The sequence below is a fragment of the Passer montanus genome, unplaced genomic scaffold (assembly GCF_014805655.1).
Source record: "Passer montanus isolate IOZ18808 unplaced genomic scaffold, ASM1480565v1 scaffold46, whole genome shotgun sequence".
Taxonomy (NCBI): domain Eukaryota; kingdom Metazoa; phylum Chordata; class Aves; order Passeriformes; family Passeridae; genus Passer; species Passer montanus.
The window spans coordinates 3,659,718-3,680,813 of NW_024369485.1; the positions used below are offsets into that span (position 1 = coordinate 3,659,718).

The 21,096-nt window shown below is 42.3% G+C and overlaps 1 protein-coding gene across 3 annotated transcripts in view; it reads right to left on the reverse strand.

Annotated features, from left to right (window-relative positions):
- Positions 1-4,486: 4,486 nt before the first annotated feature.
- HS1BP3 (HCLS1 binding protein 3) overlaps positions 4,487-21,096 on the reverse strand; it is a 53,738-nt gene continuing 37,128 nt past the window's right edge. For all 3 annotated transcript variants that reach the window (XM_039721631.1, XM_039721632.1, XM_039721630.1), the window contains exons 5-7: positions 14,842-14,993; positions 14,207-14,342; positions 4,487-5,534 (exon numbers count right to left, since the gene is read on the reverse strand). In XM_039721631.1, coding sequence (XP_039577565.1) covers positions 5,306-5,534; positions 14,207-14,342; positions 14,842-14,993 — 517 coding nt within the window. In that variant the 3' untranslated portion in view covers positions 4,487-5,305. The remainder of the gene's footprint in view (positions 5,535-14,206; positions 14,343-14,841; positions 14,994-21,096) is intronic.

Sequence of the window (21,096 nt, forward strand, 5' to 3'; positions counted from 1 at the left end):
AACATTGCCTTTGGTAGAAAATAGCTAAATTGCATTCAGAGAGTATTTAATGAGTTCAAGGAGAGACTGGTTTGCATTTCTTTTACCAAAACCCAACAAAATTATAGGTTTTCATACATTGGTAGGATTTTTTGGTCACTGAAGGACCACAAGGAATATGCCATGCTGACCATAATGCTTTCCCATGGCTTTAACAGCTCTACATCTCAGATTTAATACTGTGATTCCTTGGTACTTGATAATAAAAACAATATATCTGAGGGTAAGAAACCATGGTAGCTGTTAATGCAGCAGGAGGCAGTGGGCTGTGAGGTCTTTTTGTATATTTGCTGATGACTTCAGTCTCTGAGGTTCCTGAGCACCTTGCTGAAAAAGATCATAACACCAGCTGCTCTTTTTAGGGGTATTCACTGCCATTTGATGGTGTTGTGATGATGCCCATGTATTGCCAGGTTACTCTGGTAAACCTCCTGTATGTGACATCTAAGCAAACTGTAGCGTGTCCTGACCTTCCCATCCAGGGTGGCACAGAACAGTTTGGGTGGAAGGGATCTCTAAGATCATCCAGTTCCAGCCCCCCTGCCATGGGCAGGGACACCTTCCACTAGACCAGGTTGCTCAGAGCTCCATCCAGTTTGGTCTTGAACACTTCCAGGGACATCCACAGTTTCTCTGGGGAACCTTCTCCAGTGTCTGGGGTGTCTGGGGACAATTGCAGTAAATAGTATCTTCCTAATATCTAGTCTAACTCTGCCTCTACTTTGAAGCCCCTTCCCCTGTCCTATCACTACAGTTCCTGAAGAAGATTGCCTCTCCATCTTCCCTTCAGGCACTGGAAGGCTGCTGTGAGGCCTGAACACAACCTTCTCTTCTCTGGGCTGAACAACCCAGCTCTCAGCCTGTCCTCACATGGGAGGTGCTCCACTCCCCTCACCAACTTAGTGGCATCCTCTGGACTTGCTCCAACAGCTCCATGTCTTTCTTATATCAGGGGTACCAGAACTGCGTGTCATATTCCAGATGGGGAATCCTCACTACAGCAGAAGATCTGGATCTGGAAGAGCATTCAAGAATCGTTGGAATCTTCCTTTGATACCATCTGGACTTTTACTGCTCACTAAATGTCAAAAACGGCTTTTGAAAAAGTATAGATTGGAAACCAAAATTTCCACTGACTCCAGGACTTAGGAGTAAACAGGAGAACCTGCTTTGTTGTAGTAAGGCCAGTGGAGGGATCTTGTGGAGGGTGCTGGGAAGCAGGGTGATAAAGCACTGAATATGTTCTGTTCCCTCAGTCATCAAATCCTCCCTGAGTGACTCATTCCATGTGAATTTTGTATTCCTTACAACAGCCAAAAGCAAGTCACTCTAGGGAAATATGACAATATTTGGTTGTTGAGTATTCTCCTTGCTTCCAGTAGCTGAAGGACTTTCCAAGCTCTGAGGGGCATAACCATAGTTTGATTTCTCTTCCATGAATCTAACCTTGACCCCATGTAAATTTTAGGCATCCATAACATTTTGGTGTGAATAAAACTTAGTCCCTAAATATCTAGAACTAATCAATCCTTTAAGCAGTTTTATTGACTTCTGAACTCTCACAGCAGCACTTAATTTGACAATTAATTTAATTTACCTCCTTCCAGTGCTAGTATCTTTACTCAAAGCAGTGCACAAGATTTTCCCATCACTTGAATTCTTCATTAGGTTCAATGCATGACATGAAATAACAATATGCAGGAGGCTCTACAGCAAGATCAGTGATATGGTGAGGGCTGAAAGAAATTGGATCAGGAGGGTTTAAATATGAATTAAGGAAGAAATGGGCACAATACAGAAAGCAAGTGACTTACTTTACTCCAGTTGTTGATGTTGAGATGAAAAGTAAGAATACAGATATAAGAATATAGATAAAACTTCACAGTAAAAGCCTTCTATCTTCTTGATCCACAGACATTTAAACTGTCACAAATGTGTGATCACTTCAATTGAGATGAAATGTGGTTGATGCATACACACACAAAAATTCAAGACTCCTTGGTGAATTAGTGACAGTCACATTTTTAAGTGAAACATCAGCGCTTTCTGGTACTAAGTATTAAATTTAAAAACCTCAGGGATTGCTCATTTACAGTAGGTAATGCCCATGAGCATGGTGGATTTTCATTACCTGAAATCAGAGGTTGACTTGGGTAGTCTGCTGCAGCCAGCTCAACTTCTTTGCAGAAGCTAACATCTGGGCAAAAATTAGCAGAAATATCGGTTTCAATTAATATTTTGTTTTACAACTCAACCCAAATTGTCAGTGACAGAACTAGGCCTTAAGTGCTACATGGGAATTAGCTTTCCTAAAAATTCAGCAACTGAACAGACCTGAGCAGATGACCCACAACTCATCTGTGAAATACTCAGCTTGGGGAAATAATTTGTTTAACTGTGACCCAAATAATGAAGTATACAGTGTTAGTTGTCAATTAGTGCTGTACCACAGAGCAAGCAGAATGTTATGCAGAGCAAGAAGCTGCCTATAAAGTAATAGAGGTATCTGTTATGGGTTCTAACTAACCTCCCCATCTTTTTTAAGGATTTAAATATAACTCTTTCTTGTCAAATCATTTGATGAACTCTATTACTGATGTTGGAAGGTGATGACTGTCAGCCAAGAACTACATTAGAGTCCATAATTGAATTTCAAGAGTTGTCAAGAGCAGGCTAATCAAATACCTGCTACTAGAAGTAAAACATTAAAGAAAGAAAAAATAATAAAGTTCTCTTCTGGCAGGATGCAAAGTATGTTGTATAGTTTCCCTATGTCATTTCTAATCGTACGTTCAATTTTTCTCGGCTACCTTTGCCTGACATTCTTCTCTTGTATAATAACGATTCATTATATATAATGTATTCAATGACTGTAACTCACCTCTTAGTGCCCAAAAATATGACTGCAGCAGACATTTGCATTGTAAAACAAAAGCATAACACCAGGGTTTATGAAGGATCCTTTTATATTAGTTTCTTGACAGGAATGCTAGATTTTTTTTTTTCTGAAGTAAAATACTGACCCCAAAATAATCTTAAAAATCTAGCACAGAAAACAATTAACAGCTCTTCTTCCCTGTGCTTAGGAATTTGATAATTTTAGGGAGAGCTGGGGGGCAAAATATTCCTTGGCCATTTAAGGAGAGTGAAGAACTGCACTCACTGTACTGCACTCACTGTACTGATCATTAAACCCATGGCCTGCAGTGTGGAAGTTTTAGCAGTGTTCAGGCTATGTGAAGGGTGGGCTGTGGTCCAAAAATACAGAAATGCAGGCAGTGCTCCCAAACAGTGCTGAGTAAAATGGAGATGATGCTCCCTGAGCCCTCAGTTAAATATAGTGGTTGTTCATGACAGCAGGGAGTGCAACAGGAAGGCTGCCCTGAATTAATTTTTCCTACCTGCTATTCCCTGCCTGTTCTTGGGCAAGGCATTTATTTTCTCCTCACTGCTTTTATTCACCTTTTTTATTCCTAATTGCACCAGGACACTGGGGGGACAGACAGAACCAGGTAGTACCTTTGGTTCTGCCTTTAGCTGCTCTCAAAGGAAATATGAGCACAGCTATACTTTCAGTTTCATAGTTATTTACACTTTAACACCACACAGCACTCCTGAGCTAAATGGAATTGATTCTTTGCTGCTACCATATAACCTAGAGAACAACAGCAACAACAGTAACACCTGCAGGTTTGCAAAATGTTTTATTATAGTAAAACATACCATACACCGAGGAGAATCAATGGTTATATTTTATCTGTCCCATCAAAGAAAAATACCTTTGCAATATTTCCCACTGGCTTAAAAAGGAAATGCTAATAGAAATAATTTCATTATTAAAAATATATAATGTTTTCTATTTATTTTGTTCTATATTAGAAAGGCAAATATTGAGATGATGATATGGCTTAAATATATTAAAATTTTTCCTCTGGGGAGCTTGTCTTCATCTCTAGCTAGACCACACATGGAATGAGTTCAGGAAACTCTGCATGACAGCAGGTATCAACCCACATTAGGTGTAAATTTGGTATCTTCAACCAGAGTGTCTGAGTTTGACAAGAAGAAGAAAAGTCTTGGATACCTATTCTACAAAGTTTTTCTTCTCCTGCATATTAAAATGTCTCCAGTATATTTTCTTCCTATTTTTTTTCCTCTAGATAATGACAAATTTGTCTTCCCTTGTTTTAACCATCACATGGTAAAGAACAGACCACCATCTTATCACACAAACTCATTTTAGCTTAGTGGAATTAATCACCATGGCTGGTTCTTAAAAATTCTGAGAGAAGTGAAGGAATAGGAGAGAAAGAGTGACTCCAGAGAGCAATTCAGATTTCCACCATTAACACACCTGCACTGAATTACCCCCTGGAGAAGCTCCTCTCTCTCTCCACTAGCTACACTGAAAACCCAGGAAGACTTGGCAGGAAAAAAATTACCCTCTCTCCACTAGCTACACTGAAAACCCAGGAAGACTTGGCAGGAAAAAATTAGCCCTTGTGAATCTGGAGTTCACAGGAGGCCTACAGCACCCAAACCTCCCAGGCACTGCAACCTCCATCTATGTCTGGAGAGTGTTCTTAGTCACCCCAGCCATCTGCTTTTCTTCCTGGGAATCAGAGATGCATAGCATGGTCTTTGCAGCCCTAAAGTCCTCGTACAAGTTGGCATTTGTGCAGCAATAAGGCAGCAGATTGTCAGGGTTAGCTGGGATTTTAGGGATCCAGGGAAAGACACAGGAACTGTTAACTATATTTAGCAATTCCTGTTAAAAATTACTGAAATACCAGTCAGGGAGGAAAAGGCTGCTACAAAAACACACTGGATGAAAGGAAAATGATGTTTTTCACTGAGGTGAAAAACACTATCCAAAAATGACAGGAACAGCATCCTATCATGCCTCAGACCATTTGTTGGACATTACTCACAGTTGCCATGTGTACAACATCCTCACCATTTTCAATCAACTGGCCAAAACCGCATAATGTTGATACTAAAATAGCAGTAGAAAATCTGTAGTGCTACATCATTGTTCACATTCCCTGTGAAACCCTGAAAATCTAAGGCAACATTAGACCACAGCTGCACTGTTTTGAAAACCTCACAGGGAGGTTCTGCTACTCAAACTTGCTGCTCTCTGCATCCTGGTGCACAAATGAGCACTGTGACAGCTGAAACAGCTGGTCAGTTCTTGCTGCTGTCACTGGAGCTCACTGGGAGGTGGGGCCAAGAAGCCATCATCACATTTTAAAAATACTTCTGTTCAAAAAAGACTGGTATCCTGGTTGTTGACAGATTCATTTTCCTGGATATATTGGAGAATGTCCACTTCATTCATCGTCTGAATCCTGTTTTCCTTTTGCTTTGCCAGTGAAGGTGAATTAGTGCTCCTGGGGGCAACTGCTGGCTTCTGAGGCAGAGGTGGTTTTGGTGGGACCTTAGGTTTTGGTTTGGAGGTAACCTCTAAGAGTTTCTCAAAATCATCTTCAACTCTGAAATGAAAAGAAAACATCAGTAACATCCTGGGAATTTCTGAACTGCTTTTTTTCTGTAAGAAAATGCAATCTTTCAAAACAAAACTTTCTGCAGAAAAGGATCTACTCTGATAAATTTCTCTCTCCATAGAAGTTTCCATAAGAACCATCTTTTCCATAATGTGGTTATACAAGTTAACTTACACAAGTTAATTTTACAGCATGTTTTCAAATGTCTAAATTAAAGGCAATTAGCAATTACTAAAAACACCAAACTTTATTTTAGTTTGGGAAAATTGTTTTTGATTTGTGACAGGATGCTTTGCTTCCCCATAAATTTTCATGGGAAAATAAAATTATCCACATTCAACTCTGTTTCCTCTTCATCTCCATCACCCAAAACTGAGGTTGAGCATCCCTATGCTCAATCATGAGAAACTGTAAACACTAATGGATTTTAAAATTCCATTTTCATATTTGGTTCTGGGACACTGAAGAAGTTTTTGTAATCTGTGGCCACATAAAACAACTCTTTCTGATGATAATTTGCTTCTGATTCCTACTGAAATAACCCAGAACACCTCAAACAGTTCAGGGTATTTTCTACCTGCATTGTTTGACCTTATCAGATATGCAGCAGGCTGTGCATGCCCAACTCTGTTCCCGCATGAGCTGTTAACAGGTTTTAAGAGAGCCCTTATCATAGATTATCTGGTGACTCCAAGAACTGTGTGCCTTTGGAAAGTCAAAACATGGAGTAAAGAAAAACAAGGATTCTCTTCAGCAGCTCCACTCACTGGAACAGGATGTGGCACTAGGGTCTAAGGAAGATGCTTTTTTAGTTTCTTTTTCTCCCTTACCCATAGGTAGGCAGTCCCTGGGGCATGAATGAATAATTTCAAGTCATATATTTTTTGGTTCTTCTTCTCACTTGCCTTTTGTAGTTAGAATCATGGGACCACTGAATATCCTGAGCTGGAATGGACCCATCAGGATCATTAAGTCCATCTCCTGGACCTGCACAGGACATCTCAAGGGTCACACCATGTGCCTGAGAGAATTGTTCAAATGCTCCTTGAGTTCTGTCAGGCTGGTGCTGTGGCCAGTGCCCTGGGGAGCTGTTCCAGTGCCCAGCCACCCTCTAGGTAAAAAACCTTTTCCCAATATCCAGTTTATAACTTCCTCACTGTCAGGCAATGAGGCATCTTGGGGGGTTACCCAGATGCCTGTGAAACCCCTGGGATAATTTCTGTTTCCTAAATGGGACAGTGATTCCTCCCTTTCTCTCTTTCTTCACCAGTTGCCTCAGGAGAGGTACTGCAAATGCCTCTACCACACAGCAGTACAACTGGTGGGGCTTTCTGCAGACAGTTAAAAGTAAAGCTCAGCTTTTCCATAATTTGGGAAGCAACTGATGAGGCAACTGTCCAGGATGACCAGGAACATGATCAAAGAACCAACATCTCTGGGACACTTTATTCCTCCATCCCCAGTGAATACTGTTTGAATGTTAGAACCATAGATATTTCAAGAGCTACAGCCCCTTCAAGCTAAAGATCCCACTATTACTACGATAAACTGCATGATTTCAAGGGTTTGTTTTTTGTGTTCACCCTCATTAAAACCTGAAAGGAACTTGCAACACTACTGCCCTGGCTGAGACAAACTACACCCACCATGAACCAGCCATGAAGTCAGTAAGGATTAGCCTAAATTTTCTGGTGTAGAGACAGTCAGAACTCTTTAAGGTAAAACCACTCCTGAAGTCAGATAGATCTTCTTGTGACTCCCAAAGGGAAACTTAAAAGAATCACTTTCAACCAAGGCTGCTCTTGTACAATTAATAGCATGAACACCGATATCTAAAACTAGGGAACACCTGAACAGATCAGCTGATGAACAGTGCCATTCACTGCCCCAGAGTTCTGCACCTTGAACTCTACCTGTGGTATTACATCAGGCAGCACCTCAAATTTCATCCTCTAAGTAACTCTGGAGATCATATTCTCTTTTATTTAGATAAGACTTTTGATGTCTTTTATTTTCCATGATTCTTTGTGGGTGACATATCCTACTTAACTTACAAAACACATTCAATGTATTTCTGAATTCCTCATCTACAAAGAAATTAATTTAATCTAAGCCCAGGCCTTTCTGTTTGTTGCAAGCTCTGATATCCAAGAGGTATCACACCTGTGATCACATTGCCAAGACATGTTCTTGTTCTCTTTGCTGTGTAATAAACAAAACTTGTCAAGGCTGGTATTTCTGAAGCCTCCCTTCTTGGCATAAACACACAGTGAATGAATCAGCATCCATGTCATAAAGTTTTGGTCTTAAATAACAGAAAACATAATAAGCAGAGGAACAATGCACAAAACATAGAGACCATATGAAGGAAGCAGCATCCTGAAGTAGCTGCACTGCCCAGAAAAGGCAGCAGTAAATCCAGCTCACTAACCTGGTATGATGATACAACTTCCTGAATTCTCTACTCCAGTTTCTCTGCTAATCACAGCAACAAAATCACTCAGCCAAAAAAATACCCCCAAAAGATCCAGTCCAGTAGGTTGTGGGGGTCTTTAGGGGGTGGGGGTTCTGTGTTCTGCTTTTAAGCCAAAGATTCTGCAGAAGAAAGTCTGGAAGCTGATGATGTAATTTCCTTCTTCTGTCCTGGATTTTTTCAAGACCTTGGTTAGACAGAAGTCTCTTAGAGAGAACACAGCAGATAATATGTGGTCTTTGTCTCAAAACCTGCTTTTCAGTGCTGCAGTGCTAGGCAAGCTCTTTGATCCACTGCTGTTTGATCATGTGAGACACAACTGTCTTTGCAAAACTAAAGAGGTAAAATGCAAAATGCCTCAGGCTGGGATAGAAACAAGGACTTCTATTTCTTGAAAGCAAATGAATTGTTGCAGTGCATAACTACCACCATATTTAACTCCAGGCCAGGAGGAGGAAGAAAAAAATCAAGCAATTATTCTGAAACGAGATTAAAGGAAGAACCTTCCCACCCCATCTTTCTGTAGACAATCAGGCACAGAATCCATGTAATTAATCATTCTTTAATTAGTCTCTATTTCTGTAAAAGAAAAGCAGCACCACATTGTTTAAAATTCTTGCCATATTGTTGTGCTGATTCACAGACTCTATTGGTGGAAATTCTCTCAAATTCTAAAAGAAAGCAATCAAAGCTCCTACTGAAGAAAGGCTGCCACAAAGCCCTTCATGACTGCTGGCATGTGGACTTCCAGACAGTAAATGAGTTCTGACTTGGAGACAGATGCAGCTGCCACAAGAACATCAACATTTTAGATGCCATTTCTCTGGACTTTGTCCCTTCTCTCTGGACCAGATCTTTGGGACAGGAATACTGTCTGCATGTACAACATGATGGGGACAGTGACCTCTGCTTGCTGGGAACGCTTTAATGAGGAAAATCTGTAATGAAAGCAAGAGACAAAGACCCCCATAATTTGCTAAGAATCCAAAAGGCTCATGCTTGAAGCTCAGTTGTCTAACTAACTGCAGTTCCTGCAGAACAAGACTTTCATCTTTTGATATCTTATGTTCTTTACTTTGTATGGTGCTAATTCCAAGTACAAGAGATGAAGCCTTGGGGAGTGCTGTAACATCGCATCTACAACTTGAGAAAAGACTTGTACCCAAAAGTAGACAGGAGACTTCAAAGTATCTGTTGTCCATGACATCTGCTATGGCCAGGAGAGACAGTGTGATGCCCAGCAAGGCCCACCGAAAGATACAGGCTGGAGTTAATCCCAAGAATGCCAAGCACTGGGGGCTGTGAAGGAGATCTCTCTCCTCCTTCAGCTTTCCCCTGCAATCCATTACAGGTAAATTCACAATGGTATTTTAACCTGGGCCAGGAACTAGGTCTGGACTGGACTATGACAGTTTGTGTTGTTTAAATGCTACAAGAACCACTGGCATGGTTTTGGTCTGGGAGAGATTAGCCCTCCTCCAAAAACCTCTCTGGCACAACTCGAAGCTGGAGTGGGACAGTGACCATTCCCTGGAGGCAGCTGCACACAGTCCCCTTGTCCTGCAGCTGCAGAGTCCAAGAGCATGGATGCAGGCAGCCTGGTGGTGCTGCCTGGCTGAGCGCCACAGAACAGGCTCATTAGTGCAGGTAAGTCCCACAAGAAGCCCTCTGAGGACATCAGCCTGCTGGTTACATCACTCACCTTGGAAATGAGAAAAGTCAATTTTTCCAGTCTGAAAAAGTTTAAACCTCTCTCTCCTACCTCTCTAGAAAATTCCCCAATCACCAGCCAAAGGCACAGCTAGGGCAGGGGGCAGCAGGCAGCTTATGCCCCTTGAGCTGACAATGTCTGTCAAAAATGCAAACAACCTGGGGCAAGGTGGTTAAAATCTAGTGGGTCTCAAGCCCAGCAAAAGCATCTCTTGCTGCACTAGGATCCCACATCACCTTTGTACATTATTCTACACAACCTGTACATGTTCCTAGGGGAGGGGCAAGGATTAATGTTTCTGGTCTAGCAAAAAACTGGTTGTTTTGTTGGCAAGTTTACTTTATAGCTTTTCTAATGCTTGTAACATCCTGATACTTCACAGGAATGAAATAAGAAAATTCTTGAAAACCATCACAGAAGAATTTGTTTTTCTGTAACCTACTGCAGGTTACAGAAAAAAAAAATCAAGGACCTTTCCCCACAGTTCTGTCATAGCAAGCAAGAGAAACTGCCCTGGAGTGGTCAAGAGAAACTGCCCTGCAGTGGTCAGGAAATTTCTGACTCAGTTATCGCAACCTTCTCTTCCACCTGCACATTGCCCAAATAATCCTCTCCCCAAAGGATCTACATATAAACCCTCTGGAGTTTCTCAAAGCTTTTTTCCCAACTACAATGCTGTTCTCATACTCTCAGGACAGTGAGCATTGGTGCTGGAAATGCTGCTCCACATGACTACTGGATAGGCTGAAGATGCGTTATTCTCTGAATTCAGCATCTGCTAATGCCTGCTGAAAGAAGAACACACAAACATTTTCTGCTTCAAGGGTGGCAACAGTTCCCTGGCAAACCTGAAGCTGATGAACCTGCTCAAGAAGCTCAATGGACTGAACAGTGGCTGGGGTGCAGTTTCACAGTCTCAGCCTTAAAAATAAGGATAGCCAGCAGGGCTTAAGCAATGCAGGAGGTCCCTCAAGCACTGAGGCAAATTAACTTCTCCAAGTAACAAAGGAGCCAACAAGGGAGGTGCTAGGCTGGACCTCATTCTGAGAGTGAGTGGATAAGGTACTCTGCAGACAGGAGCAGCTTCACATTCACAAACTTTGGTCCTCACAGGGGACTTCAACCACCCCACATCTGTTGGAAGGACAGCCAGCAGGGCTTAAGCAATGCAGGAGGCCCCTCAAGCATTGAGGCCAATTTACTTCTCCAAGTAACAAAGGAGCCAACAAGGGAGGTGCTAGGCTGGACCTCATTCTCTCCAGTAAGGAGGCTGGTGGGGAATGTAAAGCTCCAGGGCAGCAGTGACCATGAAATGGTCGAGTTTGAATCTCTCATGGCAGTGAAGTGGGTGCTCAGCAAACTCTGGATTTCAGGAGAGCACACTTTGGCATCTTCAGGGATCTGCTTTGTAGAGTCCCATGGGATAAAGCCCATGAAATCTCCCATTGCACTTAGAATGCAATTGGTCCTTCTCAATGCTCAGCACTTGTTAATGTCAAGTTGGTGATTCTATTTAAAACAGTAATTCTCATTTCATATGAGCAAGTATCCACAGAGAGCACAGTCTTCAGTTTGCAATGAGAACGTTTATCAGATTCTCTTCTCCCTCATGTTGTGACAAGCACAGCCCACACACATTTTGCAGACTCATTTTTCTCCTTAACAGCCTCTGCCTCGTGAGTTACAGCTACTGCTGAGGATTCACTGCTGTGCTGACACTGCTCTGGTGCTACTGCTGCTCAAACCACTCAGGTACCATAAAGATCACAAAGCATTTGATTGCTCCTGTGTTCTGTTCTGGACATCATCTTCTTCCCATCCCCCTCTGGAAGAAGGTTCTGCCCTCCTCTGCCTTAGGCAGCTCTTCTAACTCTGCCCATGATTCATAGTGAGTCAGACACTTCTCAGATCTACCACACACATGTGAGCTCCTCTGGAAGAAGGTTCTGCCCTTCTCTGCCTTAGGCAGCTCTCTTCTAACTCTGCCCATGATTCATAGTGAGTCAGACACTTCTCAGATCTACCACACACATGTGAGCAGACCCTGAGGTACATGTGAATGTTCACTGCACCAGTGAAGAGCTCCCACATCTGCATTATTCAGCTACTCCACTGGAGTGCAGTGAACATGTCCAGCTTTCTGGACCTACCACAGACCTGCTGGTGCATCATAGCTCAGGACAGTCCTAGATCTTAACAAAATGTGTCCAGATAAACTTTTGGTATGATAGAACTGACTATGTCCAAGGGACCAAGAGGTTTCCATTCATTTCTAGTAGCATCTCCAGCTCTAGCCTGCTAAAGGAATGGATTGTCACAGCTCCTACTCTGATCTGAGGGCTGCAGAGAGATTTCTTCAGTCGCGTTTGGGAAAGGAGAGTGTCAACACATACAGGGCAAAGGCAAGACTTATTCTTAGGCCTCAAAATAAGCTCAAGCTCCCATGCACGGAGATTGGAGAGTGCAGCTTATGTTGAACATCTTCTCACCACAAAGGGTCACTGCCTGGAAAAGAGCCTGTGGTACTGCTCTGCAAGAACATTCAGCACCAGTTTGGTGGGAAGGTGGGAGAGGATTCAAATGCTGCCTCTACATTTATGAGACCTGACTGTTCTGCTGAGGCTTCCAGCTGAACAAAAAACAAAGTGCATTTTGCCCTACCCCTGGATTTCAGGTGACTGCAGTGAATTTCCATAGGGGGAGGTGAAGTGTTGCACTGGGTTAAAACAGTACTGCCACTCCTCCTCCCCTCTTGGACAGCAGCTTCTCCTTTACCCTCAACTGCCTTGCACTGAGTTCACCAGCCCTCTATGATGTGCAGATAACACCATGAACTGGGTTTACCAGGGGAATTTCAGAGGGTGTTAGGCACCTGAACAGGTCAACAGATCCTGACCTATCTGCCTATACCTCTTGCACAGCCAGGAGCTGCCTCTGGATTCCCATAGCAACTTTCCCATTGGACCACTTGCATGGTTTTCTGCTTCATTACATGTATGCATTTCCAATTGGACCTTGATGACGATTTATCGACTATTGGAAGCACTGAGGCAAATCAGGAATAAACAAAAACTACTGGAATTTAAAAGAAATTACATCTTTTCCCATGGGTTCCCCTAACCATCTGGGTGTGCTGCTGTTGTTGATGATCCCAAACTGATCTGAAGGCATGGTCTATTGGTCTCAGAGCAGACTTCAGAGACCTTTCCCTGAACATATATAATCCAAAAGACATTACCACGACAGATGGAGAAGTTCTCTCTAGTGGATAAAAATGCAAGGACTGCAGTGGAACAGGCCCTTCTCCTGTAGTCATGTGAACACTCTGGATAAAGTGCTGTATGCTGAGATCACTAGCAGACAAGAAAATATTCCAAGCACACGTGTGTTTGCTTTCAGTGTACCACAGCATAAAAATCAGGTCATGTCCTGCCCCATCAGCTTCTATAAACATCAGGTGGGCTGTCAGGGTCTAATGCAAGATGGCACCCAGCCCAATTTAACCGTTGTTTAAAGTAAGTCAGGTATTACTGCTGAGATAGGCAGCACTTTTCCATATGTAGAAAGCAACAGCTGCAGAATTACCTGCCTCAGGAGAGGTTTGAAACCACACACAGAGTCTCTCTCCTGGGTTTAGTACCTGCTGTGGAAATCATACATCCTAACAGGAGCTGGTTGACACAAATTAGCACTGGAAGCAGGCTGGCCTCATCATTCAGATGCCAGCTTGAGACCCAGAAGGAATGAATTTGACTCATTACTGCAGCACAGATTCCCTGTGTCTCTCCAAGCACTGGTTCCCTGCTTGATCTCTGGAGGATTATCGGCGCAGGCGAACCAGCCCTGTGAGGGAGATGTCAGGGATAAATGCATTGTGTGCCGATGTGTTCCAGGCTACACTACCAAGGGAGAAGCAATATATTATACCCTCCTGCAACTCTCAGCTCCAGCCCTCCTTCCCACTAGATTAAAAATTAAACACAGGGTGATAAAGAGGCTGTGGAGGTATGCACAGGATACCTCCTGGAAGTATGCATGAAAGTCTGTGAGCCATCAGCATGAAAATCATTCCTCCTGTGGCAAGAGCCCGTGGTTTCAGGGCCCTGAAGCTGAACTGTTCTTTATCTCTGGGCTTTGTTCCCCACTTTTCACAGAGGCGGTCAGGTTCCCTGTGGATCATTTGCAGAACAAGAACAAGATAGCACACCTTGGGCCTTCAAGGCTCTTCCTTTGGAGTCACAGAAAAATTCCTTGCACCCCACCTTTCTCAAAGGGTCTTCCTAATTTCCTTTTTAATGTGTTTGATATCCAAGCTCCATGACACACGTTACATTTTACTTGTCGATACAAGTATTGATTCATAGATTGCATTCTGAGTATTTAAGCTTTGTCCCCAAATTCATCTTTCTCAGGATCTAAATAGATCAGAATAGATCAGACCACCTTCATCCCACATGACAGATCTGAGATGAGTACCTCAGCAGCTCCTCAATGTCCTCCTCAGGATCCCTGCTCAGCACATACTTGCTGTGCTCACAGGCAGCTGGCAGCAGGAGTGAGTCACCCAGTCTCACCACCCCACCGAGGTCTGGGTCTTCAAATAACTTCAGATCTAGAAAGGGGAACCAGAAGCTGCTGAATTTAAATCATGCTATGTAACACAAGGCCTGCACTAACACTAACAAGTAAATCTGGCTAGGTGGGTTGAAAAAACAGATCATGGAGACAATTCTTTTTTTCCAAAGACTTCCAGTCCACAAAGTGCAGTGATACTCTGCACTTTAGGACTTGGTAAATCTGCTTTTTCCTTGCACTCAAAAGTAGGTCACATTACTCCTGTTAGTGTGGCATGAGTGACTGTGGGACAGCCAGCTCCCACAGACCTTAATATCCCAGCTCAAAATGTTTACAGAGAACATCTATGAGAGCTACAGGTTTCATTTGTTCTTTCTGAATGATTCTAGATGATTCTGCTCAGCTGAAGATTTGCCTTAACACTTCCAAGACATTATTTAGCCTGTATACTATGCATCACTGTAATTTAAAGTCTCAGTTATACACATGCTTTAGATAAAACAATCTGTGTATATATAAATATAGAACAGATTTACTCTCTTTAATCTTTCCTCTGGGACTGATTGATGAGAAATCTTTTTCTGGGCCGAAGAGTCCTTCATTTGGATCCACCTCCTCTTCAAAAATGGTTAATTTGGGCTTTTCTTCCTTGGCTGAAGGAGCAGGTGTCTTCTTTGCTTTTTTAGTTCTAAAACGTAAGAGAAAAGAAAGTTAGCTGCAACTCTTCCTTTTAACAAGCAAGATTTATGGCTAGAAAGTCTCCTAAGCTGAAAATAGATGGTGGGAGGCTAGGAAAGGTTTAGACAAAGGTACACAGGCATCTGTTAATTGCTGGCAGGAATGGGACACTGACCTGGAGGGACAGTTGGTCTGGCATGCTCTAGCTGGACCCATGTTGTGTATTCTTAATATATGTCAAGGAGTCCAATGGGAATGGGAAAAGCAGAGCTAACAATGCTGCACTGTGCAAACTACTACTCAGAAACATTTAAGCAGTTTTACTGCTCCCACACAGAAAGCTTAAAATAAGGAAGATCAGTTCCATCAACACTGTTTGAGATAGACAGAAAAGAATGGCTTGAAATACAAAGTGCAAGTTGGTCCATTGCACTGATCCCTGTGGACAGGTTTTAAAAAATCCCTTTGGCTCCATTACCCTGCCAGCTCCTGCTGCTGTTTATGATTACTGCATACTCCTTTCATAAAGGTATTAGACACTTCCCTCATTTGCACATGGCTTAAACACAGAGAGTTGACTCCCTTTCCAAGAGCACAGTGAAAAGCACCTGCCTCTTGCTTTCATACCCAGGACTCACATTCCACCAGCTGAAGCTACAAGGCAGCTCTCACAATAATTGAGCTTGAGTTATGAGGCAAACCAGATGGCACAGAAAAGAAAATTTAGAGGACAATAACCTTTGGGTGAAAAGTCCAATTCAAACTAGGCTGAAAGAGAAGCAGTCCCTAGGACAACATGCCCTTCCAAGTAATTGCCATATTTCAGAGATCTTCACTCTCAGCAGCTCTGGTGCTGCAATTTCTAAGGTACCCCTTTGAGTGCCTCTTCCAATAGAAGATCTGATCTCCTCTGCAGAGAGCAGGTCAGGTTTCAGCCTAGAGCAAACCCAATTATCAGCACTTAACATGCCATAGTCATCAAAAACTAAGAACAAGGTCAAAAGATTACGCACACATTCCAACTACATTAAAGAGTCTTGTAAAATCTTCTTGCAATTACAGCTGCACACAAAAGCAGAGTCCAGTTACTTCCAGTTATTTTCACAAGTTTATTATCAACAAACTGGAACTCACAGATGGTATTACCTTGCTACCACTACTTTGTGGCAAATGGAGCCTAAGAGCAAGCACCATGCAGAACCTAAATATTGCTTTATTTGGAAATATACCTTATTTGATACTCTAAAGGGATCTGCAGGCGTCAGCAACTACTATTCATGACAAAGCCCTTCATTATAAAGCAGAAGAAACTTTAATGATTTTTTTTGCATTCATATTCATTAGGGATATGCCTCAAATAACTTTTGAATCTGAGCTACTTTTGAAAGCACAGCTCCAAGGAACTGCTTCAACCTGAAGCATTTACAGAAGACCCTTCTTCCAAAACCTGCCAAAATCTAAAGTTAAAATATGTACAGTCAGCTTTCATCCAGGATACTTACACAAACTCAAATTCATTGCTTTATTAACTGTAGCAAGGGATCTATCACTCAAATGACCCCAAGTATTAAAGGTAAAGGTAAACCAAACAACAACAAAACTGGAAGAACAGTGGGACCAAATCATTCAGAGCTGAAAACTGATTTAAAAAATATTTAGCAAACACAAATAAATCAAATCAACTATGGAAGAAGCAACCTTTATTTGCATAACCCACAAAATATTCTCTGACAGATGAATGATAATATAGTTGAGGATTTGCCAAGCTACAGAATGCCAAAAGTCTTTGACAAGACCTCTTGTCCATTTAGAGTTACAACAGGTCTCCTGATGCATAAGAGCCCATCATGGCACAGGTAATTATATACAGGAGCCAGCACACTGCCAAGCAACAGGTCTCCACCCCAGTGACATTAGCAAGGAATTTACTATTAGTTAGCCCAAGTATTTGCAGTAAACAATACCAGAATAGTGGGAAACACCAAAGAAAGGGAATAGAATCATAAAGAGCATCATACAGAACAGTATATAAAACAGAAATAATGGAACTGAAATATCCTGGTAATGACCTTTTGTGTAGTCTGGCCACCAAACCAGCCCACTGACACGGGAACACTTTCTGTTTGGCCAGGGGACTCCACTGGCAGCTACAGGGCACAGGGCCAGGCCCGCTGGGCTGGACTGGTACCGGTAGGAACAGCAGGAAATCGTTTTTCTGGCTTCAAGTTGTTTCCCCTCACTGCCCTTCTAAGGAAGCCACTGTGGGACTGCCAAGTAATTGCAGCATATCCATACAGGGACACTGTTGAGGTCAGTCCCTAAGTGGGAAACAGGATTCCCACGGTTCTGTATTTAGCTGTGCCAGTCCAGACTGCACTGCTGAGCAGAGGTTAATAGATGAGAAGGGGGTGTGGGAAGTTTAAGAGACTGTCTGAGGTTCTGCAGCTGGCCTGAGGGTGCATCTGCCTGCCCACCCATCCCCTCTCTGTGTATTGGTGCTACCTCCCCATAAGCAGGGCCCAGGGACTGTGCTGGAGCCAAGCTGACTGTGAAGCCCCAGGCTGGCAGGCAGGCAGGAAGGGGAGAAGCTGCAAGGATAGCTAATTCAATGATCATGATGTACCAGAGTGCAGCAAACTTGTGTAGGAATGTAGAGTCTTTGGAGAAGACAGAAATGAAGGAACATTAATTCTTCCAACGTATTACTGTACTCAAACCCTGCACTTCATTAGCACCTTCTTCATACATCACGCTCACAACCTTGGCATATGACATTTCGAAACTACCAGCATCCAGCTGGCAGAAGATGACCCATGTTATTGCAATTTCTTCATTTATGAACAAGTGAACTTTTGGAGCATCACTCTAGTGACTTTTAAAACCTCAACAAAAACCAAAGCAGCCCTAAGGATGATGTAATCCTTTGTTCAGCAGGAACTATTTACCCAGTTGAGCCTACTGATGTCCACACAGGAAGCACTGTGAGGATATCTCAAATAACACTCCAGTCTCCTGCTCTGACTAAAAAGGAGCCTCCTGAGTGCTGTACATAAAGACTGGCCTTCTAACTGACATGGACCAAAACTGGATGATCAAAAATTAGAGTACAGGAATCCACCTGGTCAGGCTGCTGGAACACTCCAGAGTCCAGCTGAGACTCCTGGCTCCCACATGATCCTCAAATCACCCATGCAAATGTCAACAAAACCCTGTATACAGACACTTTGAAACCTCACTCACTTTGTGAGCACAGTTCTCCTGTTACTGTTTACTGGCACAATGCAGGTCACTCCTCTGGCAGCCTCCAGGTCCCACTGGCACAGCAGCAATGCACAAGAGCTTTCTGGTCAGGTGTGGAAAACAGCAATGAGGATGACTAAGGTACTCCAAAGTCAGAAGATTTCCAGACCTGTGTGTGACAGCTGTTTGTGAAACACTGGAACTACAGATCCAATGCTGGGTGACACTGGTTTAAATCACAGTGTGTCTACTGTGCTCTGTACAGAGAGGAGTCCCTGCCCCAGGCTCACTGCTGGGTTAGAACAGTGAGTGTTGTAATCAAGAGCATGTGTAATCTCAGCACACAGGAAAAAGTCTTCAGGTGTTATTATTCTGAAAATATGGCCATCTCTTTTTTAGAGAAGTAAAATTATGCTTCAGAAAAGGAGCGCTACAGTAATATTAAAAAAAAAGACTTATTCAGAATATACATACTTATACATTAGGTATTCATGGAATTTTACAAGGAAACAGCTCACTAATATAAATGGACATCCCCACTCCCACACATCTATGTTCAGGCTTGAACAAAAGAGCTACAGCTAGAATAGCAGCAATATCAGCACATCTTCTTGAAAACCACATCTGAAAAACAAAGATCCTATACACTAGTTTGTGCAGAAAACAAAATGTCATCTGCTGCTTTCTTTTCACTCAACAGTGCTCGTTTTCCAGAGCTGCCTGATAATAACAGACAGGACAAAAGGGGTCATTCTCCATTGCTCTGGCCAAGGGATGCCCAATAGAAACTCAAAGCCCATCAGCTCACACAGCCTCACTCCTAAGCATTAAGCTGCCACGACAAGTGCTGGCTGCAGGGATACTGCACCTCACACAGCAATCTTTTTCTTGTGGACATCATGCTAATTTACAGGATTTTAAATGGCTTTGGCATGTCCCAAAGTAAGATAATGTGTAACTGATGGAATAAATTGCCAATTAGAAATAATGTGGAACAAGATTATTCATTTGCAAAGTTTGTCTGCTTCTGTTCTGACATTAGGTCAGCCTTGGATTATTGTTCCAGCAGAGCAACAGATGGAAAGAAAGCCTGAAGGAACAGATTTTCAGGAGTTCAGCTCCCATCCAGGGACCCGCTTTTGTGGAGATTTTTCTGAAGGGCTCAGAACTCAAGAGTACCTGTTCCTCCTAAACAAAGGCAAGCAGTGTTTATAAACTGTCCTCAAGTTTTCTGATTATATCCTTTTCCAATGTAATTTGAAAGCAGATGAGAAGACCACAGATGGACAACTTTTGTTTAGTACACAGCTCATTAGCAAGAATCATAATAGAGAAACATTTGCTAAAATGTTTTCAACTAAATAACTAATAAAACACTCAAGCACTCATAAGCCTGGCAAGGGAACTAGGGTTAGACAGTAGATTGCAAAGAAGGAAAACTAACATAAAGGAAATTTCTTTATAATTTTCCTCTGATTTTCTATACTAAACCAGAGTGTAAGACTTGCTGAAACAAGTTAAGGAACAACAAAAGACAAGTTTCAAAACATAATCATGACTAAATTAAACCACAGTGGTCCAGAACAAAAGAAGCATAATAAAGTTGTCAATAATGATGTGAAAAAGCTAAAAATACTCATTAGTATTTTGGGTTTCATCTGCAAAGCAACAAAATGGTACTTCCAGGGTTTCTGACAACCGTGAAATTTTCCTTAGCCTAATACTCGTGGTAATGATGAACATTTTCAGATATGCAATACCAGATAACACAAACTAAGATGTTTTGGAAAAAAATGGCCAGGCATTTTCTGCACCCTGGATGTTACTACTTAACACAATTTGGAACTCCAGGGAACTTACAGAGGGCTAAAAATAAAGCTATTTTAGAAATCAGAAAAGTTAAAAAAGTAGAACATAAGCATGGGCCAGTGAGCATTGCCTTGATGCTCAGTAAAATTACAGAAAGGCAGATTATCAGATATAATCAGTCAGTAATTAAAAGAGAATTCATTACTAAAATCTGTCCAGAGTAATGCTATCTTCTTTTCATGAACCTTGATTAATAATGGTATCTTACCCAAGGTGTCACATAGCAATCCTGAAAGCTCCCACCATTTCTTTCTAAAGCAGGAGCAGGACAATGGAAGTTTCTCTCCTCTGGGTCCTGCAGACAATGATCTCAGTGCACCATTGCAGGAACCTGCTTCTCTATGGAGATCCTGAGCCATCTCTGCACTAACTTGGACACTCAGATGCCACAAGCAACAGGGGATAAAACCACAACACTCTTTTGGTAGGACAAGGACACGAGAATATGATGTCTGTCTATGAATTAGTAAAAGAGCTACAAGGCAAACATGATGATGGCAGCAACAGGTCTTGATCCACACCAGCTTTTATCATGCCCTTAATTCTCTTTCTCTACCTGTATGTCTGGCAGGACTGGATTTCAAATTGATAAAAGGAAAGAAGCATTGATCTTTGCTTTGCTTCTCTGTTCTGGTGCACCTTTTTTCCCTTGTGTCCAGCTTTTACAATTTCTGTCCAATTCTATCCTTTTTCCCCTTTTCATCCCTCCTCCTCATTTTCCCAATGTTTCTGGCCAGTATCAGACATTTTCTTGCTCCACCTTCAGAATCTGCAGTGCTGCCTCACCCTCCAGACTGACAATAAGGCTTCCTTGTCATCTTGAACTCCCTTCTTCATATCATGTACCTCTCACTCTCCAGACCTCTGTTCTGGACTCTTCTTTTTCTGCCTTAACCCTAAAGATTATTATCATTGGTCAAATTATGCTCCTGAAAAAGACCCCAGGCAGTAACTGAAGGAGAAACAGGAAACTGCACTTGGAAAGTGGGAAAATGCAGATGAGA